The sequence below is a fragment of the Drosophila montana genome, unplaced genomic scaffold, assembly GCF_035044405.1.
Source record: "Drosophila montana isolate Dmon_TW-CO22-7 unplaced genomic scaffold, ASM3504440v1 contig_2481_1, whole genome shotgun sequence".
NCBI classification, from domain to species: domain Eukaryota; kingdom Metazoa; phylum Arthropoda; class Insecta; order Diptera; family Drosophilidae; genus Drosophila; species Drosophila montana.
In genome coordinates this window covers 1,538,630-1,566,402 of record NW_026997351.1, presented here as the reverse complement: position 1 = coordinate 1,566,402, position 27,773 = coordinate 1,538,630, and the positions used below count along the sequence as shown (strand labels likewise).

General features: G+C 40.3%; 1 protein-coding gene across 3 annotated transcripts; it reads right to left on the bottom strand.

Annotated features, from left to right (window-relative positions):
• Positions 1–633: 633 nt before the first annotated feature.
• On the bottom strand, positions 634–27,773 carry Nt5b (5' nucleotidase B). 3 transcript variants are annotated; one of them, XM_064682598.1, is made up of 8 exons: positions 27,375–27,773; positions 26,860–26,939; positions 3,683–3,756; positions 3,405–3,618; positions 3,192–3,338; positions 2,875–2,995; positions 1,111–2,190; positions 634–1,044 (listed from the first exon to the last, which is right to left on the bottom strand). In XM_064682598.1, the coding sequence occupies exons 1-8, from the start codon at positions 27,486–27,488 to the stop codon at positions 907–909; spliced, it is 1,968 nt and encodes a 655-aa protein (XP_064538668.1). In that variant the 5' UTR covers positions 27,489–27,773; the 3' UTR covers positions 634–906. The 3 variants fall into 3 exon arrangements, with proteins under 3 accessions (XP_064538668.1, XP_064538667.1, XP_064538666.1); XM_064682597.1 differs by lacking the exons at positions 26,860–26,939; positions 27,375–27,773 and adding an exon at positions 20,420–21,144; XM_064682596.1 differs by lacking the exons at positions 26,860–26,939; positions 27,375–27,773 and adding an exon at positions 8,968–9,257.

Genomic DNA, 27,773 nt, shown 5'->3' with positions numbered 1-27,773 from the left:
GTGTCTTAATTTGAAAGAGTTTGTCTTTTTATGCTTTAAAAGGTACAGCTGCAAATTTTGAAAGTCGTCAACTTGGATGGCATTGGATTATTAATAATATACTAAAAGTTTTTGAATTTGTGATTAAGTGGCTTCAAGCCCGGAATTTCAGTTGCAATTGATCCTGAGTCGAACCCAATGCCTGATTAGCTGACGAAAGAACAGCAAAGAGGCCAAGTCTGAGCCGAAACATATTTCGTATTAAAGCAATATTTTTTTTTGGAACTCTCTTAATTTTGATACTGCCTTGGGAATATGAAAAATCAACTAGTTTTGAACAAGATTATGAAAATTTAAAAAAAAAGTGTGAAGCACGGCTTGAACCATAACTTCAGATGAGAGGAGATGTATAAAACCGGAACCTCGCACCGCGGCGTTGGTTCGAAACGCCGAACATTGGGTTTGTTAAGTTTTAAATCGACTGAGAGAAGGACATTTAACTGTTTACTCCCGACTAAAGCATCGATTAATATTCGATGAAAATGACAATCGCATTTCCCGACCATGACCAGACCGAAAAGAAAACATTTTGCATTGTTTTTGCTTTCACAAAATACATCTTTTATATATTTTGGGCAAATGGAACCAACCAGCTAGTGTATATATATGTATACATATATTATATTTTATATATAGATTTTATAATTGTATATATGTATGTAAAATCGAAAAAAAAAATCGCTTGTTTCTCACTAGTTGCAATTGGGGTGGAGGGGGGCGGGGAGAAGGGGTAAGGGGGCGGGCGGAGGGGGGTGGCCTGGAGGCTGCAACCTTCACTTAGGTATACGGAGTAGATCTGCCAAATTGACAAAAGAAACAGGTTGGTTTGCAAATTCGTTGATCTCCGCGTTGGGGGAGCGACATCATTTAGTCGGATGCGTCGCGCTGCTTTTGCTCCGATGTGGACTCGGGTCCGCTGGCCGTCTCCTCCTCCTCCGAGTAGTCCTCGTCGTGGGTGTGAGTGACCACAGTGGGCGTTGACGGGCGTGTGTGCACAATGGAGCTCTGCAAAGAAATGGTAGATTAGCTATGGATGCACTTGCACATATATTACTTCCACCTGGGACTCACCGCGCGATGCAAATCCTTGGCATCCTTGCCGGCGGTCACGGTCGCGGGCACAGCGGCTGCTGCAGCCACAACTTCATCGGTGCGCTTGGATGCGACGGTGGTGCTGCTGCTGCTGCTGCTGCTGCTGGTGGTGCTCGTGGTGGTGTTGCCAGTGGTGCCAGGGATGTCTGTGGTGGCGGAGCTGCCGGTGCAGATATTCTCAAGAGCCGCAGAGGAAGCACTTGATGTTGACGCCGCTGTTGGCGGTGGATGGGCCTGATCGTGGGCGACCGTCGACTCGTGGGGCAGCAGCATGGCCGGTGCACGGAACATATAGGAAAACGGATAATAGATGAGATTGAGCAGCGTCGCGGCATAGACATCGGCGTATCGGACCACCTGGCTAGAGAAGAAGGTCTGGCGGGAGCCAGAGCGGAATAGGGAGCCCATCATGCCGTACGACATGTCCATTTTGTGTGTCACATCCCGTATGCAGGTGCGCAACTGTGATATGTCCGGCTTGACCTTGGCACTCGAGTCCAGATCGCGATACAGATCGCCCAGCTTGATATCCAGATTCTGTAGCTCCGCGAACAGCTGGCACTCGTCCGTCCACACGTGCAGCTCGCGGACCAGTTCCGGCACGATGAGGAACGTGCGCCAGCCGCGAATCTTCTTCGACTTGAGTATATCGCCAAAGATGTGATCGCCCACATAGAGCACATCCTTGCCCTTGGCATTGATGAACTTGGTGAATAGCTCACACGAACCGCCCGAATACACCTGACCCGGCTGCAGCGGTCCAATGTGGGTGCCTATCTTCAAGCCGCCCGTCTTCGTGTCCACCTGTCGCAACACCGTGCCCTCATCGAAGAAGAGCGGCTTTCGTGCATCGACCACGATCACATCGAAGTAGCTCTTCCAGTCCCGATGCGGCTCATCCGCAGTCGCGCCATGAGGAAAGTCAAATAGATAGCTCATGATCTCGTTGGTGTACGTGTAGTCGCTGTTGGTCAGCATAAAGAGCTTTGCGCCCGACTCACGTATCCGCGAGAGAACCGTCGGCAGCCGTTTGTCCTTCTTCACATAGTACGCCATATTCTGCAGGAAGGAAACAAAAAAAAGATGTCAAGCTCACGGTCAGCCTAAAGAGTTCAGAGTTCGCTAAAGTTACAGCTCAGTGGTTAGATATAGATACAGTTTCCTGTTTTTGGATAAATATTTTGAGACTGGATTCTATAGGGAAACTTCTGTTCTGTGAGAATAGTGAGAAAAAACCGGAACCTAATTGTGCTTCGTCTTCCCTTCAGCCCACCTTCTGGGAAATCCATTCTTGATAAACTTTCCATTTTTATGCAATTTTCAGGACTTTAATTTGTCATCCAAATGAGGAGTCCAAAAAAGGAGTTGTTTTCTCTTTCAATTTTTTGGGAGGGGGGATAGGGGGAAGCATTCATAAAGTGATTGATTCTTTATGTGTATATACTCTAAGAAATCCTACGACCCAAATCAATTGTAACTAGCTTCAAATATCGCAGGAAAACAGGATGTCGATATCGGTTTCGAGGAAACGGGGCAAGTTATCGATAATTCGAAATAAACTGGAACCTTTCGTGGACTTGGAGGAGCGACTTTCCAAATTTCAAGTCTGTTTTTGGACTAGCAGAGCAGGAAGGGAAGAAGAACGTCGTGTCTCGGCAAGCAAAAGGTAAAAACATTAAAATGTGACTTAAATTGAGTAACTTGAGCAACTTATGTGTATTTATTAAAAGGTATTTGTCTCACCTGTGTGGTACGACGCTTCAGATCGCCATCGGAATGCACCCAGTCGACGGCGCGCCGCACGTCCTGGAAAATCGACTTATACGTAAATAGAAAATCACCAGCTTTGATGCCGCGTTCAACGCTGTTGGGTATACGAGTAGACATAGAGAGAGAGAGCGCGCGCACAAGAGAGAGAGAGAGAGAGAGAGGGAGAGAGTGAGAGATGGTGAGAGTGAGAGAGAAAGAGAGAGAGAGAGAGAGTTAGATATAGACGGGAATACTCGAGTCATACAAAATGTAGACGTGAGCTTGTCTCAGACTCTTTGCATGGAACTCACCGAACAAAATCTTTGCTATTGGTAAAGAAATCGGTCAGACAGGCCAGCAAATAGGTTTCGGGCAAATTGAATAGAGTGTTCAGTACGTAAACCCTGGACTCGTCCAGCTTGAGGAACTTGTTGGGATACAGCTCGTACACCTGGTGGCTGTGGCGGGGGGAGAGGGCAATTGATTAATTCGGGTTGCGCTAGTGCGCGTACAGTGATACCTACTGTTTGATGAACTCAAAGCCATGCACACAAACAAGAATATTGCCATAGGCATCCACCTTCAGCAGATTGCCATAGAGCGTGTCGAACCAGAGGCCACGCACTGGAAATGTTGGATCATATTCGAACTGCAATATCTCCTTCGGATAGCCCATTGAGACCAGACGCTCCTTCACCAGATTAAAGCCCAGCTGCTCATATTGCGGTGATTTGTACTCTAAATATTAAAAATTTTCTAAATAAGTGCGGGTTACATAAACGTGGCATCTGTGGCTACTCACCCGCGAGAGTATAATCCATGTCGAAGCCATAGTACTTGATATTCTCCAAATGCAGCGATCGGTTCACAAATACTCTGTAATGAAGAACATAAACGAAGAATTTGAATAACAGCTGCATTGAAGAGCTCTTGCTAAATGCTACAAATTATGTTCTATAAACTCTTTAAATATGGCATCTTATTAATAACAAATAGTAACTAGAACTGTGCTTTAATAAGAAGAGCGGATGAATAATGTAGCATAGCCACAGGCATAAACATAAAATATATGTATATTCATTAAATATATTTAATCAATTTTAAGTACTTGAGTCACGTCTGACTAGAGCACTAAAATCTGGCTAGATATGCCCCAAATGGATCATGGATGTGGTTCTGGACCTTGATTAGCATGGCATGTTCTAGCAGCCAAAGTGAGTCCCAATTAAGGTTGGCTTAGAGCTGGCTTAAGGTCAAGCAGGAGGGATTATGTCATGTCCGATTGGTACCAAAAGGATGCCTCCTCACAGGCAGAGCTAGAGACACACACAAAGGTTCTGATGTTGCCCGCGCAGATCAGAGCTATGAATAAAATCAGCTCTGTTTCCATGAAATCGATTAAAATCGATTTTTCGAATAGGCTCGAAGCTACCAAGAGGTAGAGACACCTAGGTTGGCATTTATACATTTATATATGCTACTTGATGCATACGGGACATGGGATATCAGGAAGAACTGGACATGGAGCATCTACTCGTCGCCAGCAGCTGGCACATTTGGTTGCACATACTTTCAGAGTTAGCCAATTGGTTGTTAGTTGTAAATATTTGTGTACTTTCGAGCTGCCATTGACTCGTCTCTGACGTCACAAATGGTGCGATTAAATGCGCGCAGGCACTCGATTCGCGCTGCCTTATCACAAAATTGCAATTGTCGCCGCTTTTTGCATCTATTGACTCGGCTCGCGGCTCCCCTTTTGGCTGACCCACAGCCGTGTCAGGAGTTTATCAGGGCGCCAATGCGGCAATTGCTGTGCTCAGCTGACGTCAAATGGCATCGAATTAGTGCATCGAGCAATCGAGCTGTGAATTCCGAAATCATATAAAAAACAATCAGGCCCAATGGCATGTGGCACGAATCGATGGCTGCAAAAATGATTTTTGCAATCGCGGCTCCTTCGATGCCGTACACACATTGGCCGGCCGCAGGCAACGCTTTTGCGGTCAGCAATTAGTGTAAAAAACTTGTTGTGGGCGTCGACACGCCCCCACTGCCGCCTGCCGCCTACCGCCTACCGCCTGCTCACTGACAGTTGTGTGCGGCAGGCACGCCCACAAGCGAAGCGCCCCCATTGCGGCAAAACTCATTAGCGGCAGCAACATGGGACGCGCTTCGCTTGGCTATTTTTTCCACTTTTTATTTTGTTGGTCCCAAAAAAACAAGGAATATTGTAAGCGTAAGGGTAAGGGCAAGGGGAAAGGGCATGCGAATTCCACGAGGCAACTTGCAAAGGGTTTGAAATTAAGTTTAAGATGTTTAAAACAAGCTGATTAGCTCTATAAAATTGTCAGCTGCCGAGAAAGCGAGCAGATATTGATGTTCGCTTCAAACATAATAAATTAAGCCATAAAAAATAAGACAGCTTGCATTTCTTCTCATCTACTGTGAAAAGCCAGCTGATCAGCTGTAATATAACAGTATAGAGACTACAAATTGTAGAAGCTCAAGTCGGTTAGTTCCACAAACTTTATAACAGCTTTAATGTGCTTACTCAAAAGCTTTGTACGAGGAGTCCCAGGCAAAAGCTTTTAAGCACTTCAAGAAGCTTAATTATAACTATTTATTTCTTTTGGTTAGTAAGAAAAAGTGAGTGAGCGAGATAGATAGAGAGAGAGAGAGAGAGAGAGAGAGAGAGAGAGAGAGAGAGAGAGAGAGCTTAAACTTTCTGTTAAACCTATTAAAGCTTTAACAATTTGAGCTCATTTTGAGGTTTTTGAGTGGTTTCAATTGAATCAGGCACAGAATATTCAGACTTCGCCAAGTCGAAGTTAAATTTTATTTGTGAATCCATAGAAAATGACTAAAAGAGAAATATATTATCACCTACGTTTTTCGTGAACGTATTTCCCATAGTTATGTCTTTGTGTATATATGTGAAGAGGGAAGAGGCAGCGCGGCAATGGATTCAAGGTATCTGCTGGTCGAGCACACCCGTCCACCTTTTTTTTTTTTAAACAGACAGTGTATGTGTGTGTGTGCGCGTTTATTTATTTTGTTGTCCCTTTTGCAATTTGCTTCACTTGAAAATTCGCCAAATAAGCGAAAAGTTGCATCCATGCCGCTGACTCCTGCTGCTCCTGCTCCTGCTCCTGCTCTGTTGTTGTTGATGTTGCTGCTGTTGCTGCTGATGTTGCTTGTTGTTTAACCCAAATTCGAACAAAGTGCATAAATTTGGGACAGACAGAGAGAGACACACACATTTTGGCAGGAGAGGGGCAGGCATACAAGAGATGGCTGGAAACTTTAAATTGTTTGCGAAAAGCCAAAAACTGTTATTATTAATTTAAAAGCCAGCGAGGTTGCCAATTTTCAGTTTGGCTCCCAGAATAAGAATACAAATATGTTAGCTCTGAGGCCTAAATACAAAATAAATACATTTTATCAATTCGGGACATGCGAATGGCGAACGGCGCCTGAAGGCCCCCAAGTTCTCCTAAATATAGCAAAAACTAATAAATAAATAAATGCTAACAAATTGTCGCCAATCTCGCGATTTCATCTGGCGATTTAATCTGACGGCTGTTGCTGCTGTTTGTTTTTCGAGTATCAATTAATAAAAATAACTAAGAACAAAAATGAGCAAAAATCAAATAAAATACAATTCTAAAAATATCCGGAAAATGCAATGCCATAAATCATGGGGTTTATTTTAGTACGCGTCGCACTTTGGCGATAATTAAATAAATAGAAATATATTCAAATAGAAAATACGTAGTGTTAAAAGCTTTTCACCGGCGGGACCTCAATAATATTTAAAAAAAAAAGAAAGAAAGAAAGAAAAAGGTGTCAACAATAAAAACTAATTGATGTATTATTGATTAAGCGCATTCGAGAAACATTTCAAATTCATCATTTTCAACAAATCAATATGCTTTTCTCTCTCTTGGTACAAGTCGGGCTTGCGGCGAGTAATATTATCCTTTAAAGGATATACATATATGGATAGCACCCAGATATTGGATAACAAGTAAATAAAGTTATTTATTGACTGCCGAACAATTCACGACTTCTAAGGATATTAAATATTCTGCAGATTTTTGATATACTCTCATTTAAAGTTTTATAGCAATTCCAATGACTGTTAATCAATAGAAAGTCATGACCTTATATAAGTATCTATAAGCCATAATTAGACATTTTTTTCCATTGATTTTACGATTTGCTAGATTCAATTTGTACGCTCTGAACCCATTGAAAAGAGGGTAGCGAGGGTATTATGGTTGCGTGAAAAGGCATGCAACAGGCAGAAGGAAGCATCTCAAACCCACAATGTAGACACTCCTGATCAGGACGACTTGTCGAGTCGAGTCGATCTAGCCATATCCGTCTGCAGAAGGAAGCATCTTCGACCTCATAGAGTATGTTCTTGGACAGCATGTGAATCTGGCCATGTCAGTCTGTCCGTCTAAATCGGACTCGGACTCTGTCTTGGTATGTAAGCCTTTGTTTAATATATATACATATATAAAAAGTATTTCATTTTGTGGATAAGTCCCACCAAAATCTACAAATTTAAAAGTTAAAGCCACTTCCACTTCCATATAAACACACTATTGTATGCCATATTTGAGCCTTGACAACTTCACAAAGATCGGACAATAAAAACCGAAGTTAGAGAAGAAAGCTGGAATGCTTGGTATGGCAGCTTGGCGCTGGGTAGAGAGTATCTCCTAGTCAGGCAGTCCCGATTAGAGCATTTATACTTGTTTTCATTAACCCCGACTTATTGTCAAATGTGGAAAACGGGATAGAGAGAGAGAGAGGGAGACAGTTAGAGAGATAGGGTCAAAGGCCATCAAAACATTGCAATTAGATTTTATGGATTGGCCGCGCATCGTAAAAGGAGAAAAATCCTTGTTATTCAAATCATGCGATCAATTAATCAGCCATTTACTGGATCAAGTGCAAATCTTGTTATTCCAATTGAATTCTTTTATACATATATGTGTATATGGCTGTATACAGATACATATTTATTGCTCGAGTGCATTGATAATTCGATTCGCAATCAACAGAGCGCTAATCGGAGAGCGAAATTGTTTCGCAAAAGATTACAAATAACTTAACACATGCAAAAGTTGTGCGGCAAGAGTATCTGCTCGTTGGGGTCTATGTTTGCTCTTTTAACCATCAGATTTGATATTGTTGTTGTTGTTGTTGTTGCTGTTGTTGTTGTTGCTGTTGTAGATTGGCATTTTAATTGGACTGTTGACATTTGCATTAAACATGCGCTGTCTTTATTATTATTACTGTTGCTGTTTCGATTGATTCACTAAATATTTGAAGACAAATCAATAATATGTTAAACGTTTAATCAAACGAGCCGAAGCCAAGTCTTGTGGCCAAGGCTCTTTAACGATAGTTTTAATTTAAACTATATTCTAAGCTGATAATTATGATAGAAACAATTTACCAGTATTAAAAGTTTCTATAAGAAAATGTACGATAAATGCAGTAGAGCTCAGGTAATACATATATTAAGTGTGAGTCCTCTTGCATTCAGCAATACCCTATACTAACTATGATAACTTCTTGTTTTTTATATTTTATACTCTTGTATAGAGTATATATAACGTCTATCTGTATGTCCATCTATGTTTAGATGACGATCTCGGGAACAATTAAAGTTAGATACTTCAAATAGATCAAGTTTATTTCGAATCAACGCTAATTTTCCCGGTTTCCATGAAATCGATAAGAATACAAATCGAGTTCCCAAGGACACCAGATTTTAAGAAAAGTTATATACACTGGACTTTGGTAGTTACAAACATTTTAATGTATTCCGAAAGTTTCATGCAGATCGGACTACAAGCACCGAAATTCATTCAGAGCCAACGCCAGGCTTAGGGTATCTGCTAGTCGAACACTCTGCTTTTTTTTTGGTTTTGTATTTATTCTCGCAACTTGAAGTGCTCTTAAGAAATTAAAAGCAAACATCTTCATTGGGACAGTTGCGGTTAACTGAGCTCAGTTTGCATTGTGATGAACAGAATTTAAAAGTTTTGTTTTTAGCTTGAAACTTACGAATTTAGTGGCTGTTGCATTGTTGTTGCCTTTGGCGGGATGTTATTGTTGTTGTTGTTGTTGTTGGTGTTGTTGTTGGTGTTGTTAGCGTTTGGCAGTTGCCGCAAGGTAACTGCATTCAAAGCAGGGCGTGGCACTTCTGCGACGACACCTTCAACCAAACGTTGCTCTTGAGTTTCAGTTGCAACTGCGGCATGACAACACTTTGAGATTGAGCTTAAGTTCGTATTGTTGTTGTTGTTGCTGTTGTTGCAGTTGTTGCAGTTGTTGCGCATTGTTGGGCTTGTGCTTTTCTTTTTTGACTTATTAAATAGGGTTTCAGCATTTGTTCATGATGAATATGTCTATAAGCACCGCAGCTCGAACCCAACCATATTCAAAAAACTTCTGTGACTGACTCAGCCTTAAAGGACAAATAACTTGGGCTTATTTGTGGATGGGGATCAAATTTAGTGCGCGACATGTAGACATGTATGAAAATATGTACGACTTACAATATTTTTAATTAATAATTTATTTGTTTCATTAAATTATTTATTATAAATACATATATAGATAAAAAGTATAAATATGGCAAACAATTACTTGAACCCATTGAAAATTGGGTAAAGAGGGTATATTGATTTTGTGCAAGCTTATGCAACTGGCAGACCTGTCTGTCTGTCTGTCTGTCTGTCTATCTATCTATCTATCTATCTATCTATCTATCCGCCCGTCTGTCCTTATGTATGAACGCGGCGACCTCAAAGACTATAAAAGCGTATCAAGTTTCTTTAAAAATATCGATAGCCCGCCCCATTTTCTTACTACCTTTAATACTTCTGAGCTTAGATCCAGAAAAATCCCCTTCCACTGTTCCTTGCAAATTGTAATATATGCAGGATTACCCTAAGGCACATTTAGACACCTGACAACTTCATCAAGATTGGAAATAAGCATCGAAATTAATCAAGAATGCATTTCTCATAGCCAGCCCGGCAAACCTTAAGCTTGTTTGCATCAATTGGTCGATATTCGAGTTGTTTTTGTGTATTCAAAGTGTTAGGGCGAAAGCAAATGTTAAGTGCGAACTTAGAGCTGGGCGCCCAGCAAAGTGTGTGGTCGCCTAAAGGACAATGCGATAAACGGAGAAGAGAGACTGACACGCGCGCCAAGGATGTCAAGTGGCCGTTATTGCGATTATCCTTGCAACGCGCTGCAAATGCAATGGCGACCAAAATTTTATTGCGCCACATACCGCGGCACCGTCCGCATCCTTCTACAGTGCCCGCTGCTAGAGCAGCATATCCAGATCAAGCACGATAATGACAATATACGCCAATGCTGCCAATTACATGCCCCATGGACATGGTTCACTGGACACAGGACACAGGACACAGGACACTGGACTGTGGACAGGAGCTGCACACAATGCAGTAGAGGACAGGATAACAGCTTATATTGCTCATGGCACAACAGGCGACAGGCTTTCAATTTTCCAATTGCGCAATTGTCGGGGGCATTGTATAAGTGTGTGCGGGCGTGTGTGTGTGTGTGTGTGTGTGTGCGCGTGTGTGTGCGGCGCGTGTGTGTCTAAACTCACAACACGCCAGCAAATTTTTCAATTTGCCAAATACCCTACACAAAAATTATACAGACAAAGTCTTGACATATGCAACTAATGCATTTTTATTCAGCTGCCTTTCTCAAATTTATATATACATTTATATATATACATATATATATATATATATATATATATTGAACAGCATATATATATATTTATTAGCGTTATAATTATTTATAATATATTTATTATTTTTATTTATATTTTCATTATAATAGTTATTTTTATTATCATTACTTTTCTAACATATTAATTGAACGGACATTACCTGAAAGCTTCAGTGGAACTGTAAAGAGCTCTTGATTAGTGCTTAACATTTGTACCACTTATTCGGATCAGTTGAGTTTCAGGCGCTTTCAAAGCTCTCAGCTTTAAGTAATATCGCATCGCTTTATGCATTTTATAAGGCCCTAAGCTTTCAGTTGCTGTCGAAGGTCATTGTTTCGTTGCTTAATAAACAGCTTGCATAGGGTTACGGGAGCTTTCAAGACTCTCAGCTAAACTCCAAGCTTTAAGCTATATAGCAACATTAAAATGTAACCAAAGCTTTCATGTGCTTTCAAAGCTCATCGTCTGTTTGCTTAATAAACAGCTTGCATAGGGTATTAAAGCGCACCCTTAGCTTTTCTTTTACAGCTACACAACACTGATTTAACGTGCTTTGCCAGCAAAACTGACAATTGAATAAATTTATATTTAATTAAATTTAATTTGTTACATAGAGTATGCCAGCTTTGGCGAGTCGAAGATTATATTTCAGGTTTGTTTTGTGTGGTTTTTTTTTTGTTTTTTTTTTTATTTGTCACACTTGCAGTCACGTTGGCGCCAACGTCAACGCTGCGTATGCGTCATATCGCCCATTGTTGGTCAAATTGAGTTATATTACATTTTTAAGTTTATGTTTCGCATTGTTGCAATGTCATCAGCAGCAGTTGGCAATTGAAATACTCAAAGCTGCCACGTGAAAGCCACACAACCAGGGGGTCTTACAATCAGCTGCGCCTGTCACCTGCATATTGATGACGCAAGGCAAACAAACTATTCGGCCCACAATCTGACAGGCTGACCAGCATAACTACATGGCAATGGCCAAAGGGCATGCCAATACCATAATTGACTTTACGAATACAGCTCACACACTCACAGACGTACAAGGTTGTGAGGAAGGCTAAGCTACTCCAAATATGGCATTGCGTTTACATAGTTTATCCTGCAGGTAGTTGACATTACGATTCAATTTCAGTGTTGCCACCTGTCAAATAAATTGAAAATCCCAATAACATTGTTTGGTAAGTTTCAAATTAAATTTTGAAACCATTTGAACTTGATTACGCTTGCTCAGTTTATCCTACAGGTAAATAATTGACATTACGATTAAATTTCAGTGTTGCCACCTGGCAAAAGAAAAAGAAAATCCCAATATTGTTTGGTAAGCTTCAAATTAAATTTGGAAATACGTTCACTTGAACTTGAACTTGATTTCGTTAAGTCAGTTTATCCTTCGGATAAATAATTCGCATCAAGACTATATTTCAGTGTTGCCAGCTGGCAAGAAGGAAATCGCCAAAAAAGCTAAAATCTTAAATTGAATTTTTCAATACGTTCGGCTTAAGTTAATTTTAAAGTTATCAACTAGTTAAACTTGTTATAGTATTCTTCACTGCCTCAACGTCAAACTGTCTGTCTGTCAAACATTAGACAGGTTAATGAAAATTCAGTTTTGCTGGCCACTACCACTACAGACACTAATTAGCTGTCTCAAACAGTAACTAGTGGCCAAGTAATACTCTGATGCTTTACAATCCTGATATGTAAGTATCGTTGGCCATGTTATTTGCAGATGGGTTCTGCAATAGAAACGCAACTATAAATTTCTGCTCTTTGCGTTAATGCAAGATGAAAAAGATGCTCATTCAATTATCGACAAAAATGTGGCGGCAACCAAGCCAATTTCCGTTTAATACCTTAGGCTGGAATAAATTGAATTCTCGACCAAGGTCAGTGCAGAAATACCGCACAGGAGTCAGACAGTTAGGATGTTTGGGTCGCTTTGCAGTATGTGCTTCCAATTAAAATCCAAATCCTTCGAATGCGGAAACCAGGTAGCAGACAACAGACAGCTGGCGGCTAGCAGCAGGCAGCAGGCAGCAATGACCTTGGGCCTGGGACCACTTGCTGGCCACATGCGTATCTGTGGTGGCACAATTGGGCGATAATTGACTTAATAAACATAACCACAAAACCAAATAGCCTAACAAACAACAGCACACGCACGCACAGATACACATGTAGACACGTGTGACAATAAGTGTATCAGGGTAAAAATGTACCCTGATCAACAAAATTGGGCAAGTGCCGAAAACAAGTAATTTACTTAGGCAAATGGGGTTTGGCCGAAGAGCGAGAAGAGAGAGAAAACGAGAAAGAGGCAGATAGAGAGATGAGACAGAGAGAGAGAGAGAGGGTAAGAGGGAGTGGGAGTAAGCGAACTACCGAGAGAGCAAGTGTGAGAGCAATATGCGCGTGAGCACAAGCGAAAACCTGATTATTATAATACAACGATCAAGGATAATACAAAAATTAAAGTAAAGGTTATAGTTATTTTAAATTAAAGTTATGGCTATAGAGAAATATATCATAAGGAGGCAAAGAAATAGAATAGAGTAAGAAACAGGGCTGCAAACTCAAAATGAATAATTTGGTAGACGGTTTGAACCAGCACCCTGCCTGAAGGTTCGCTTCGTGTAGTTGAACCCAGGTTTAGTTTTAAACTTTGCTATCCCATATATTCTGAACAGGTTAATGAACTTTTTTACTTCTCAATGTACAATTGCCCGCTCTGCTGAAAATATTGCCGGCCGTGCATATCTTCATATACAAAATGCGGGCTAGATGTGATCTCTATCCAAGTGAGGTCAGATAAATGCAGTGATTGGCGCCAAAGTTATCTATGCTTTGGTGCTGAATCTGCGCAAAAGTTATCGATTTTTATAAATAGGGAAATTGTTTAGCTTAAATACTCGAACAAGAGTATTGATGAGGTGATCTTTGAATAAACAAGAAACTAGAGTGCATTAGAGACTGAAGTTTTAGGCATATACAAGGCGGAGGTCTAGGGAAATAAAATCTAGGACGAGCGCTTGACGAAAAAGAAACTTATAGAATACATTAAGCACTGGCAACCATGGACAAAGAGGCTTAAGTGAGCAGGTAAATCATTGTTAATTGAAGGATATGTGTATATGAAACTAACTTTTTATTTGAACAGCACTAGCTACTAGGGGATTTGGCTGAGACAATGCCAAGACTAGCCTGGTTTTCACGCCCAGTTATTGGTCATCTTCCAAAGATTGCTTGAATAAATCTATTTGAAAGTTTATCAAGAGAGGCGAGAGAGCTATGCGACAGACAAGGAATAAACTGAATTAAAATATACTGAATAGGAGGTTTGTGAGTTACTGATGAAAAGCTTTAAGGATGAGTTATCGCAGAAATAGTTATTCAGTAACAAACTAACTAAAACTTGCCCACTTTATATGATATGTATTGTAAAAAAGTACGCATAATTTGTTGTCCAGTTCAAACACTTAGCTTGAATATTCCCAATTGAATTTAATTAATTTCTCATTTGTTAGATAAATACGCCTGCCGCAAAATGCAGATATTAAATGTCTGCCAATAGATTTGTGTATAGAAGCATTTAAGCGACCCCAAAGGCTGGGTAACTAGGGATCGGTATCGTTGGGTGGTTGGATATTAAAAGCACAATATAATGCGCACAACAAAATGCAATTAAGCACACACACACACACAGACACACATGCACACGCATTTGCACACAATGCCGAATAGTTTAAGTCCTTTCGAATGGAATAAATTGCGCGTCGGGTTTCTGTTGTCCAAACTGCACTTCGACCAAAACCAAACTGAGGCGATTTGGAATACAACAAAAAGCAACGACCTGTTCTATGTAGAACTAGTTTACCCCCCTCCCCAAAAGCCCCCTTCCCGCTCGACGCGCTTTCCCTGTTCAGAGATCAAAAAAGTTAGTTGCGAGAGCTGCGTGAGCCGCAGCTGACAGCGTTTGGTGCGTGTGACAACTAAATTTCTCGAATCCAAAAATAAACACCAACACAGCTTTAGTTGGGAATGTGCGACTATGCGATACCCTACACTTCGGTATAAATATGTATATTTAGCTATGTATCTATTAGTATATGACAAGACCCCTCTGCGGGAATGCTTCTTCCTTTAACGATCCTGGATTCTAAATTGAAGTTGTGACATCAACCGATCAAGAATCTATATAATATATACTTTTTTAAGCTGGCAATATGCCTACATGTGCCCGTCATACTCGCTTTGAATGAGTATAGGGTATAAAAAAAGTTCGCACTTTCAATTTTCAAGCGGCGGCCCATTGCGTGCGGCCTTGGAGCAGAGCACGTTTCGATTGGCGACGGGGGCAGCGGGGGTTATTTGTTGCTTTATGACAAGGGATGATAGAGGGGGATGGGCAGGACGGGGGAGGGGGTGGGGGCGCATGTGCTCGCTATATGCCGGTATTGTCCGGGAATTTCAATTGATTGAGGTCGGCTTAGCATGTGAATGGCGGGGTTAATTAGGCAACAAGGGCTGCCAGGCACCCCTCAATAATAGGGGCAGCAACCCCTCCAACTGCTGCCCAAGGGCAACCCTCAGTACTTGTTGTTGCTACTCCTCCTCGTCCTCTTGTTCAGTGGATGCTGTCGGTCAGCCAGGCACAAAGGCCAAAGCTAGTGCGCGGCATGATTCTCATTAATCAAAAAAATAAATAAAGGTAAATTAAATTGTTTGTCACTGTTGCTGTCTTCACTTATTGTCATATTCGTTTTTTATTTTTTTTCTCTCTGTCTCTCTCTCAGATCTAATCTAATTCAGAGCAGCTGGTGGATCGGTGCCAGTCGCTTCTGTGGCGTGAGAAATTTAATATGTGAAATTTAATGTGTGAATGGACATGCTTTAAAGGAAGCGCATCCGGAAATGCTTAAAGAAGCAATTGGCAAAAAAAATAAATCAAATAGTCTGCAAATTTTCCTTAAGTGAATATATTCGATCTATATATAAAACTGGCTGACTGACTGAGCTAAGAACTTTTTCACATGTGACGGGGTTTCGAAAAACTTCCACACGAAAGCGTGAAAAATTGACGGAAAACGCACGCTTGTAAACAAAATTTTCTTTTGTTTGCCACCTAATCAAATAGATTATGATTATTTGTGGAAATTCAATTGAGACGTGTTGCACACTTTAAGGAAAATGTATCCCTTGTAGGGCTTAATTTTCATTGAACTCAAACTTGTTGAGTATATCCCAGAGTTCAAAATCTGTTCTTGCAAATCGTCCCTTTCATTCCATTGACATTAAACGCATCTTTTAAAGTCGAATCAAACTGATTTTGAACGTGATTCAACGATTGCGACAAGTGCAATCCGCCGAATGTAGCGCAAAGTAGTTCGGAAAATGCGTGGAAATGGAAATGCGTGCATAAAGAAAAAACTTGGTCTGTCCTAATATGGATGCATGGAAACGAAGTGCACAAAAGAAGAAAAAGAATAATCTTTTCATAAAGCGATAAATGCCCTTGCTATTTCCCTGTAACATATATCCCATTTCCCAAATATATAAAATAAGGGCTTGTATTATATTGCAGGTGAAAATGTCATGCTTTCCATGTCCATGATATTCGATTAAAATAACTTCATTTGGCGCCACTTGAAATAACGCTTAGACCTTTCTTTTGGGGTTTCTCCTCAATTGAAACCATGTTTCGCAAAGAGTGTTAAAAAAATATAATTACAAGAGAGGTGGAAACAAATTGAATTGTTGTGCGCACACGTTTTTTCCACTCAACCTCAGGTGTCTTGAGAATGTTTAATTATTGCCACGGTCATGAGACTGGCACTACAGAGCTATCCTGGCTGCAGTCCTGCAAATCTCGGCCGGCACGTAAACGTTGGCGGTTTTGAATGCCAGCTGAAAGCCAAGTTTGAAAAACCTGACAACCTGCACGGTAATTTTCCACTTTTTTTCCGCTTTTTACACGGGCATTTGGTGTTTCTTTTTTGTTTTTTTGTGACCTCGTAAACGTGACGTGGTGGCAGGTGGCAGGCTGGCAGGTGGAAGGCTGGCAGGCAGGCAGGTGCTCTGGGCGTGGCCATTGGGCTGGCAACTCTACAAATGTTATTTGCATATTAATGACGCACATAGAAATGTTATTGTGCAAAAATTTGTCACATTTGCGCAGTGGCCACGCTTTAGCCTATCATGCGAAATAATTCTCAGTAAAATTACTGAAAATGATTTCAAATTTCTGGTTAATTCATCAAATTCGCAATTCTGCAAGGTTCAATTAGTTTCAATTGACCTTCAATATTTACTATTAGTTTGTTTTTCACGCTTTTCATCGTTGTTTTCCGCGGAATTCAAATGGAAAATGCGTGACGAAAATGTGCAATCTTTCTCATTAATTAGACGAATGGGTAAACAGACACATATTAAAAAAAAATAAAAATATATATATTTTATATTTAATGTCAGCGAAAAATCCTTATCTGTATTAATCAAAAGTTTAATACGAATTCTGATAAAGCTTTTTAATATATCAATGCATATTTCTTGGTAGAGATTATGCCCTCAACCCATTCGAAATAGCTTTAAGCGGAAGTCGTGTCGTTTTGCAAATGTATTTATCAGGCCGTAAGCATCTCCAATCTCATATATCATACATATTTAATATATAGACAGGACAACCAGCCTGGTCGATCTATTCGTCTGTACAAACGCGTGGATCTCGAGAACTACAAAAGCTAGAAACCTTACAGATTTAATTATATATTCTTCAGCATCATAGGTAGAACGAATTTATCAGTTTTGCTTAACATATGCTCCCATTTTCAAAGGAATTGAGAATATATATTAGAATATTTCACTTCTTTGATACCACCATTTCCTTCGAAACAATTATTATCTTTTTATGTAAATCTTTGCGTTTTGGTATGTGCACACTTCTGCATGCCATATTTAAGCACTGAAAATCTTATTAAAATCGGACTATAAGCACCGAAGTTAGTCAAGAATGCATTTCCCATGAAAAGTGTGGTGCAAAGGGAAAAAGACGCGCAGCTTCTTCTATTTGTATCTATATCTGTCGTACGTTTCTGTCCTTTAAGCTGTTTTAAAGTGTCATCATTTGTTGGCTTATAAGCAGCTTCCAGCTTTTACACTTAAAGGTGGAACTAACCAAAGCTCAACTCATTCCAGAGATATGCAATTTTACTTCCCATTTTTCCCCCCCTGCACATTGAGCACATGCGTCCATCACACGTGTTGCCCTGGGACTGCCCACACACATAAATAGCATTTATGAATGTTGGAAAATGTATTTCTGATTAAGCCGCAGAGCAAATCCATTTGCAGTAATTATTTTTTTTTCAGTGCTCATGTGCAGAGGCCTGAAAAGCCTGCATAATTTACGCGTCGCCCGCGCATCCGTAATAATAATAAAATGCAAAAAAAAATATAAATATAAATAAAATCAAATAACAATGACAACAACATAATTAATTTGATTTCACGAAAAAATCGCAACGTTTTTGTTCAAGTGAACATATAAATTGAGAATCGCCCACGCAAATATTTACTATAAATATCAAGGGTATCCATAAAAATGAAAATAAAACTATTTAAAAACCCTATATAGAAATTATGTAAAAACAAATTTCACACAGTTGAATTTCAATGAAATGCAAATTGCATTAAACTTTTGCTGCTACAGTTGCTGCAACATTTGCTGCCGCTGCTGCTGCTGCTGCTGCTGATGTAACGGGGTTTTCCGTTTCCGGCGTCGCGAAAAGTTGCAAACGTGCGACTACGTGAGCCGAAGCCAAGCGCCCAATTTGCAGATGAAAGCGGCAGGGGGAGGAGCTGCTGCTGGGTCTGTGTCTGGGTCTGGGTCTGGGGGATGGGCGATGGCTATGCATATAGCCTTTTGATTTAAGACAATGTTCCTGGGGCATTGTTTGCAATTGTGCTGCATGCAAAACAGGTGCACGGTCACGTCTAGCGACTCAACTCGGCGACAAAATGGCGCCCGAGCTGAGCACGTGCTCATATTTCTTCTCAGAGTGGGCAGAAGCAGCAATTTCGCACCAAAGGGATTCTCTTGAGCATGAAATGCAAATCGAAAAGCAAAACATAAACGTTGCCAGCGAAAATCACATAAATGTCAACTTAACTAATTTACGACAGACCTCCCATTGAAATGCCTCTTCGCGGTAAAAAGGCTGAGGGTCTCGCGGGGTATGGTTGGCTAATCAACATTGATTAGTAGCGGAGATTAGTTAGACCGCATGCAAAACTCATGTGCGCAGAAATTAACATTAATTGGCAAAATGTAGAAATTAGAAGGGTGAAAAAAAAAAGGGGTGGAAAAAACTAGAAAATTATCGAAATTGCGCATACGACGTGCGTTGCCGGCGACGACATCAATTAGGCAGGCTGCCAGCTATAAATTAAGAGAGAGAGAGAGAGAGAGAGAGTGAGAGAGAGAGAGCGGAAGGCATGCCCAAGGGTATGTTAATAACCGCAAACCGTCAACACCCTACCCCTAACGGCACGCCTCTGTTGACAACACGCACCCCTTAAAATATGCAACAACTTTCCGCTCGCAGGGCAAAGTGAAAGTCGGAATGTGCGAGTGCAAGATGCAAATCTGGGCAAACGGTTTTGGTTTTGGGTTTGGGAGCCAGCTTAACCCCATGGATGGGACTTGAGCTTTTAGCGTATTAAAGAATATGACATGAATATGAGACCCTAGATACTTAGTTTGAATAAGTAAAAAGTCAATAATCAGCTTGATAAAATGATTGGTTGATAGATTGATAAGATAAAGCTTGGGCACGGAGAATTTGACAGATAGCTTGATAGCCAGCGAAGAGATAAGCATATGGGAGTTAAAACCCTACGGATATTACGCATGAGATTAAGGGCCAGCTGATAGAACAATCGCAAGCGTTAAGCATTTTACAACACTGAATACAACACGAACTCTGACAGTTATCACAATTTTGTCAGCTTAAAATAAGATGTGTGACCTTTAGATTATAGTTATTCATGTGAATAAATAAATGACCGAAATTACCTACGTGATTGGGCGATTGGGTGTTGTACGCGCATGCGTTTTACAACACTATATAAACGAGAATATAATGCATTCTTTCTGATCAGGTCTTGCTACCTACTCCGAGTTGCTTGTGGTATCTCATGAATCTTTTTTACCCCAACTAATTTGACTTGTTCACCTAACAAAAACCTTTCACCTGCCAGTAAATACATTTTTTTTTTTTTTTATCAATTTCTAGATGGTTTAGGATACGGTAAAGAATGTAATCAGTAATCAGCTTTGTGATTAAACGTATATAAAATATATTTACAGATACGCTGCTCGCATTAAAGATCAGCATACCATCCATAAAATATGGATATAGCCTGAACAGGAAGCAAAATGGATACCAAGCAATTAATGCTACTGTCTCTGTCTCTCACACAATGAGAGAATTTGATGTGCTGTCATGAAGATAAAATCAAAAGCTATTCATCCATAGGCATAGGCATAGTTCATAGAATGCAGTTGATTGCCATCTTAACGAAGCTTGACGAGACTTGACGAAACTTAACAGTGACTGTTGTTGACTCAGCTGATAAGACATTGGATGAAGGTGATGCATCGTTGTTATTGTTATTGTTATTGTTATTGTTTTTGTTGCTGTTATTGTTATTGTTGTTGCTGTTGTTGCCGTTGCTTACCTGTGTCCCAGTTGACGCTTGTGGCCGTGATAGTTGCCGTCGGCGCCCAGGTGTAGCCCATTGAGCACCGACTGATCTATGTCCGTTTCCCCAATCGTTTGTGTACGTTCGCGTGTGCCGGAATTGCTGTTGGTGTTGCTGTTGTTGTTATTGTTGCTTTTGGAATGTGGCTGTTGCATTTGTTGCAGTTGTTGCTGATTTAGCGGCATTTTCGTCAGTTGGCTACTGCTGCAGCTGTTGCTACTGTGTCTGGTTAGCCAAAGGTGCCAAAGAGCAATGCCAGCAAAATTGCGACGACGCGTCGCTGCCGATAACCGACGTGACTTCAGAGCACTTGAAAAGCACAGCTCAACAAGCCAATTGGCGAGAGCGTGACAGAGCGAGAGAGTGAGTGAGAGAGAGAGAGAGAAGGGCTGAGAGGGAGAGAGCGAGTGTTCGTGCGAAATGTGTAATATGTGGCGCCTTATCAGCTGCTAGTGGAAACGTCACGAAGCTATGCGCAGACAGCGCAGCGGGCAGCGGGCAGCGCAGCAGCAGCAGCAACAACAACTGCGTCTGGTTGTGGAATGATCTTGTGCGTGGGCAAAAGTTCTGCTTTCCGCTTTTTTGTTATTGTTTGGCGTTGCTTTTGACAATTAATGCTTATCAGTATAACACAACATAAGATACACACACGCACACAGAAAGACACACGAAAAAAAATACAAATGTTTAATAAAAATTGGTTTGTTTATACATATATATACATATGTATGTATGTATATATATTTTGTTTGCCTTTTGCTGTGCAGAGTTAATGACGAGAGCAACAATTTCGGTCAACGTTCGAATTTCAACTGACGGCGGCGTCGACGGCGGCGCTCAGCGAATGCAACGTAGTAGAAATGGGAAGGAAGCAGCACCAGCACCAGCACCAGCACCAGCAACAACAACAACAAAAGCAACACAACAAAACGGCAAATAAGCAAAACTCAGAGAACGAAGGCAGCTGAGCGACGCGCGCATGCTCTCTCTCTCGCAGCAGCGTCGCTGTCGAAAGCTCTCCGCATTTGCGTGTCAAAGAGTAGGCGCGCGAAGCACAGCTGTGTGCTAGTATTTTCTGCCGTGGTCGTGGCTGTTGTTGTTGTTGTTGTGGTTGTTGCCGTCGTGTATTTGAGTCGTTGTTGTTTTAATGCTTTTTTATGCAATAAACACAAAGTTGTTTGGCTTTTATTTTGAATGCCACTCTTCTTGTCGAGAGCATTTTAGCTTTAACATGCCTGACGGTCAGGGTGAAACAGCTTGGCCAAGTGTTAACAAAGTGTGACTAGGGCGCATGTATAAACATATACATACATATGTGCACACATGCATGCCTCTATCTTCTCTAAACATATGTAAAACTGTTTGTCCGGACTGATCGACTGACTGACTGACTGAGTGATTGACTGATTGGTGATCAATGTACAGTCAAAACCGTAAGAGCCAGAAAGTTACCTTTTGTGATGAAGGTGCACGTTAAGACTGGGTTTTAAGATATTCCACCTGCATGTGTGGAAAAAGCGCGAGAAACGGTTGGATAAAACTTTTATGTTTAGTATTCGATTATCCCAAAATCATTTTCAAAAATCTTTATCAAAATTTAGTTTAGGGCTGTTTCATACTTTTCGGAAAATCAATTCCGCTTTGGTGGAAATGAGGGCCAAAGATTTGGTGGGTTGAAGTTTCGGGTTCAAATTCATTTGGAAGGATCTTTATGAACATTTCGAAAAACCAAAAACAAGTTCAAGATCTTTGTGAAAATTAATTTAACACGTATTAAACAATCCTCGCAAAATTCATTTCGCAGACATAGATTCGCCGATCTGTAAGCGACATATCTCCGCGCCGAAGTATGTCGCTTGACAACGACATAATCTCGCGATGATGTTTAAAATTTAAAGCAAAAACTTGTACTGGGCAAGGCCGGGAAATATCAGCTTGTGTATAACAAAAAAACAGTGTGTGGTTTTAGTATAATACCACCAAATAGAGCATTCAAAATTCGCTTTGCTTGTGCTTGTTCGTTTTGGTGATTCTGCTTGGTTTTTATCTTCACGCCATAAAGCGTAGACAAGTACACTCAAAAATAGCTTGGACCTAGGGAAATTTCAAAGTGCTTGTCGGAAGACACATATGAAAGCAAATGAAAAATTATAAGTACCGCAAACAATAGACAGCACACACGCACGCTCACACGCACGCACACACAAACACATTAAGTCAGCTTGAGCTTGGGTTTATGGTTAGGCGTGTGATTTATGCGTGGGTTTGTGACTCCGCTAAGCGGGCCTCTGGCAGTTCTGTTGTTGAAAAGTGAAACGCGTTTTTCAAATAAACGTACATATGTATGTGTGTGTGTATCTATAGAGCCGATAAGCTCTATGAATTCGTTTGTTCACAATAACAAGCATATGTATACGTACATATGTATGTATGTATGCACACATATGCATGTGCTTACATTCATAATTAAGTTGGCTTTCGGGGGTATGCAAATATAATTTGAATGCTTTGACACCTTTGGCTGACAAATTGGCTTTGATTTTCGATAGTGGGGCCATATAAATTAAATATTATGTAGTCACAGTGCAAACAAAGATTCAGTCTACCATGAATTATCTTTAAAATGCATAAAAATATATATTTTTTAAATCAAAGCAATTTGATTTGTATTTATGTTCGTATGTATTCAATGGGATAAGAAGATTTGATTTATTACAAAGTTAAATAAAACATATTTAAATATTTAAGCTTAAGCCCTTTTTAATTTGCTTGTCATATAAAATTCTGGAGGCTGCACTTATCGAGCACACACTGTAATATACTCTCGCATGCATATTTTAGCATATGAAATGTTTGTTTTTAAATTATTCGCGTGAACAAAAACATTTTCCACCCACTGTGTGCTCAAATATAATAATAATTTGTTGAGTGTGTTTTCCATGTAGATTCATGCATATTTCATTAGCTCAGAGGCAGCTCGTCCCTCCCATATATAGAGACATTCAAGTTTGTATTTGGGCCAATCTGTATATCATTATTTAAATAATATACTAACTGGAGGGGGGGTGTGGGGAGGGTGGTGGGGGGTGTGGCACGCTTATGACTTTGTCTGCCTCTTGATTAGTTGTAATTCTAATTATTATTCTTGAAAATTGGTTCAAACGATTTCAATGAAAATTATTTAAAACGATTTCAATGAAATAATTAATGAATTCTGCGTAAAAAATCTTAGAAAAATCTTTCCCAGAAATCTATATGCGCCTTGAGGCTGCAAATCGGGTTCAATTAAATGTGATTTTCTCATTAATCATGGAACCGAACCACAAATTGAATTGTGACGAACCAATTCAAAGGATCCCGAACTGAAACAAACGCGGATATATTTATATTCTACAAGTATAATTCCATTTAAGTATTACATAATCGCAGTTATGACTTGCTTTATTCAAACCCTCTAATTTTAGCTGTGACAACGTGAATGATAAACGCGACTAAAATTATTCACATTATTCACAATTCGCTCACATTCCGAGATACAGTCCGATTAATTTCATGTGTATTTATGTTTGGACTTCATAAGCGAAAGAAGCGCATACAAAATATTGGGGAAAACAAAACAGCAATTAATTTGCTCGACTCATCCTCTCATTTGTTTATTTACTCTCCGTTCAGATGGCTTTTCAATTTTGAAGATTGGGCGATTAAAGAGCTAAGAACAAATAAAACTCAGCAGCCACAAGAATTGAAATCGAATTCCATTGAACGAAAACCAAAATAGGCAAACATTGGCACACATCAACTGCAAATATGCGTATGCCTCGACCCGAAGAAACAACTAACAGAAGCGACTGAGTTATTAAAGGGGCGGACAGGGGGCAGGGGTAGGGTGTGGTAAGGGTATTCAAACAGATAACAGCCGCGAGCCAAACAGTTTGCTGTGTGTCAATGTCAGCTGCATTAGATGGCAAATTCAACAGACCGACAAATGCAGAGATCAGACTGCTTTATTTACATATACATATATATATATATATATATATATAAATATGCATATGCACGTACCTGCTGTCTGGCTGTCTAATTGGAAAATGCAGTTGACACTTGCCCAAAGTGCCCACTTAAAAGTAAACGCCTTGAAAACTGGTTAATAATATGACACCAAAAAGAAATAGTTTGCATATTCACGACGCCGCACTTGAAATGCCCTATCAACGATGTGCGATTTTATTAATATCCAAACAAGTTTTCGAATATTATTATCTATTCTATTATTATTATTATATCATGGCTAAGTTTAGCAAAATATTTTGGTAAGCATGCACATGTATAGCCCATATAATTGGTGTTATTGTTGCATATGGCTAAGATATTCTCTGTTAAACAAATAATTTATTCATCAAATAACTCAGCTTTCGCCCGATAGTTCCCATGACAGCTTAATGATATAGCAATCCGATCCGTTTGAGATTTAATTTAAAAAAAAAAAAAAACCTAAATTAATGATATAATCGTAAGAACCGAGTTGTCCCCATTGAAGGAGAAACAGACTCGCCTTAGATTAAGTGAGATGAAATATTAATGGGATTTAATTTTGAATGCGTAGCACACTTCTTGACAAAACTGTAATACGCCCTGGATTTTAAAGTCGCAAGCAAATGTTCTTGCTGTGTTTCTCAGTCCACTTTTGCTCACTGTCACAAACTAGCCGAGAAAGCTAAGGCAGCCGAACTGAAGTGTATTGAGTAACTACGTGCCCGCTCTTATGTAAATACGCCTCCGACTAGGCCCACTGATGTGCTTTGTTGATGTTGTTGTTGTTGTTGTTGTTGTTCTGTAGCCGAGTGTGTTCTACTGTTGTTTGTCGTAAGTCTGCCTGTCCCCTCAGATAAGGCGATAAGGTGGCAGCAGTTTTGCATTCGGCGGCATTGGCCCTGAACAGGTTAAATTCCAGCTATGTGGGCAGCGTGATTAGCGCTCTCCACAAAAGTGTGGAGCACAAAGCACAAAGCTGGTGATATGTGATACACTGAGAGAAATCGCAGTAAACGAAAATCTAAAGTCTAATCCTTAGCATGATGCTTTTTGATAAATATTTGCACTCTTATTATATTATTTGTAATTTACAATTGCCCGATGAACTGCAAATATTGCAAGCCTCAGATATTTATCTATCCCACAGTTGTATCTATCAAATATGCTTGGATAAATGCAAGCGTTCGAGCTCAAAACTTGTTTTATATGAACCAAACAATTTTTCATATGAAATATAATTATAGATAATTACCTAAACCTTGAGAGAGACAAAATGGGAGAGAGAAAGAGAGAGAGAAAGAGAGAGAGAAATAGATATAGAGAGAAAGAGAAAAAGGAGAGAGAGAGAAAGAAACCGAGAGAGAGAGTCGTTTTCTTAATACATTTTAAATCGAATTAAACACAATTTTAAGGCTGAGCTAAACTAATTAAGATATTACAATTAAGATATATATGTATATATATATATAATACGTATCTGATGCATTGGACTTTAGTTAACCTTGACACTTATTGAGCTCGTAAGCACAGACCCCCAACGACCTAAGCAGAGACTCAGAGGCTCAGTTGTGCGCACATTGAATGGCCGCCGACCACAGTCTGACCTGTGTCACCTGCTGTGACAGGGTTAAGAAAAAACAACAACAAACAATTACAACAGCAACAGCAACAGCAACAGCAACAACGACAAGTGTCGCTGATGATAAGAGCTCGGGGCTAGTCTTGGCAGCCTAATGAGCAAAGGAGGTGGCACTCAACGTCAGCCCCACGTTGAGTTTGTTAACCGTAATCGTTGGATCTCGAGCCCCGGCACGGTGCTTATGTGACGTCACATGGTCTCAATTCAAGGTAACGCTAGCTGGGGATCTGGGGAGCTGGGGATCTGTGGGGCAGCGAATATTGCCAATGGAATTTGTTGCTGTGGTTGCCCAATAAAATTTGTTACACGAGTTGTTATATTTGATGGGTTCACCAACTATATAAGTATAAATATATAGTTCTATTTATAAAAATCGTATACACAAATATCTAAAGTTGTGTATATTAAAGCAGTATGATTCACGTGGAGGAGGTTTTATTCTGAAAGGCCAAAGCCAATTAAGCTTGAATAATAGATAAAATATTGTGACATAGTAATAGGGATATATGAAAAAGGTTTTAAATCGGTTTAACAAAAAAGAAAGATCCATTTCACCTATATTTCACTCGTGAGTGTGGAACATTTTTAAGCATTTCTCATCTACAAGGCTCTGTTTCTTAGGATAATATAAATATTTCAAGAATTCAACATTATATATTATATAGACCTGCTTATACGCCTAGATTGAATATTGGTAGAGCATAAAATATTCGGTGTGTAATTGATTGGTGACTTTTCGACTTACCTGTGAGCCGCATGGCGATAGTATTTTTTGGGTACCGAAAAGGGGCCGGGCGTATTGGGCGCCGAGTCGCTCATTTCGCACTGGAAAAGATACAATAAAACGTATATGGAAAGGGGAGGGCGAAATTGGATTTATTGCAATGCCACAAGGCTGCACACGCACACACACACACACACACACAAAGAACAACTTGGGTTAGTTGCATGTGACAAGCGATCGAAAAGGAAGTAGTTGTTAAGAAGGAGAAGGCGATGCAGCAAAAGCAATTAAGTGCACAATAGGAGCAGGCCAAACATATGCTCTTGCATGTGTGAGTGTGTGTGAGAGAGTGTGTGCGTGTGTCTGACTGACACAATTGGTACGGAAAGCTAATGAGCTTTGCTGCAACTGATTGATATACATATGACTGCATACCGAGCGTGTCCATGTGTGTGTGTGTGTGCGGGAGGGTGCGTGCGTGCTGTGCCACAGTCTCTGGGCACTCTCGCGCTCTCGCTCTCGCGCGCCTTACTTACTTGATAGGGCATGTCGTAATACTCTCTTGTAAACTGGGCTTGAGCCTGAGCCTCCGCCTGTGCTTGGGCCATGCTGCTGGCAACGGCTGCTTCTTGAGACGACATTGTTGTCATTTTGCTTAAGCTTTTCGCATAGGTGCAGAAGCTTTCAGTATTGTTTGCCCTCCTCGTCTTCCCACTGCCGTTCTGCTTGCTCTGACGTTGATAATTTGAAGCGCTGCGGCTGCTGCTCAGTTGGCGCAGCAGGGCGTCGCAATAACTAATTTTGTCTTTAACTGTTCTTGTGTTTGATTTGTCTATTCGAGTTGTTGTTGTTGTTGTTATTGTTGTTGCTGCTGCTGTTGATGTTGTTTTTGTAGTTTTTGCTGTTGTTCCACCTGCTGCTGTTCTAGTTGTGAT

What these genes read in the sequence shown, in the direction of transcription:
- Nt5b (XM_064682596.1), bottom strand. Translation starts at nt 9,242, where the DNA reads ATGCGCAACAACTGCAACAACTGCAACAACAGCAACAACAACAACAAT. An exon ending in GGCTTTGAGTTCATCAAACA is followed by an intron (nt 3,339 to 3,404) that starts GTAGGTATCACT and finishes CCCCCGCCACAG; the next exon opens with CCACCAGGTGTACGAGCTGT. An exon ending in AATAGCAAAGATTTTGTTCG is followed by an intron (nt 2,996 to 3,191) that starts GTGAGTTCCATG and finishes TATACCCAACAG; the next exon opens with CGTTGAACGCGGCATCAAAG.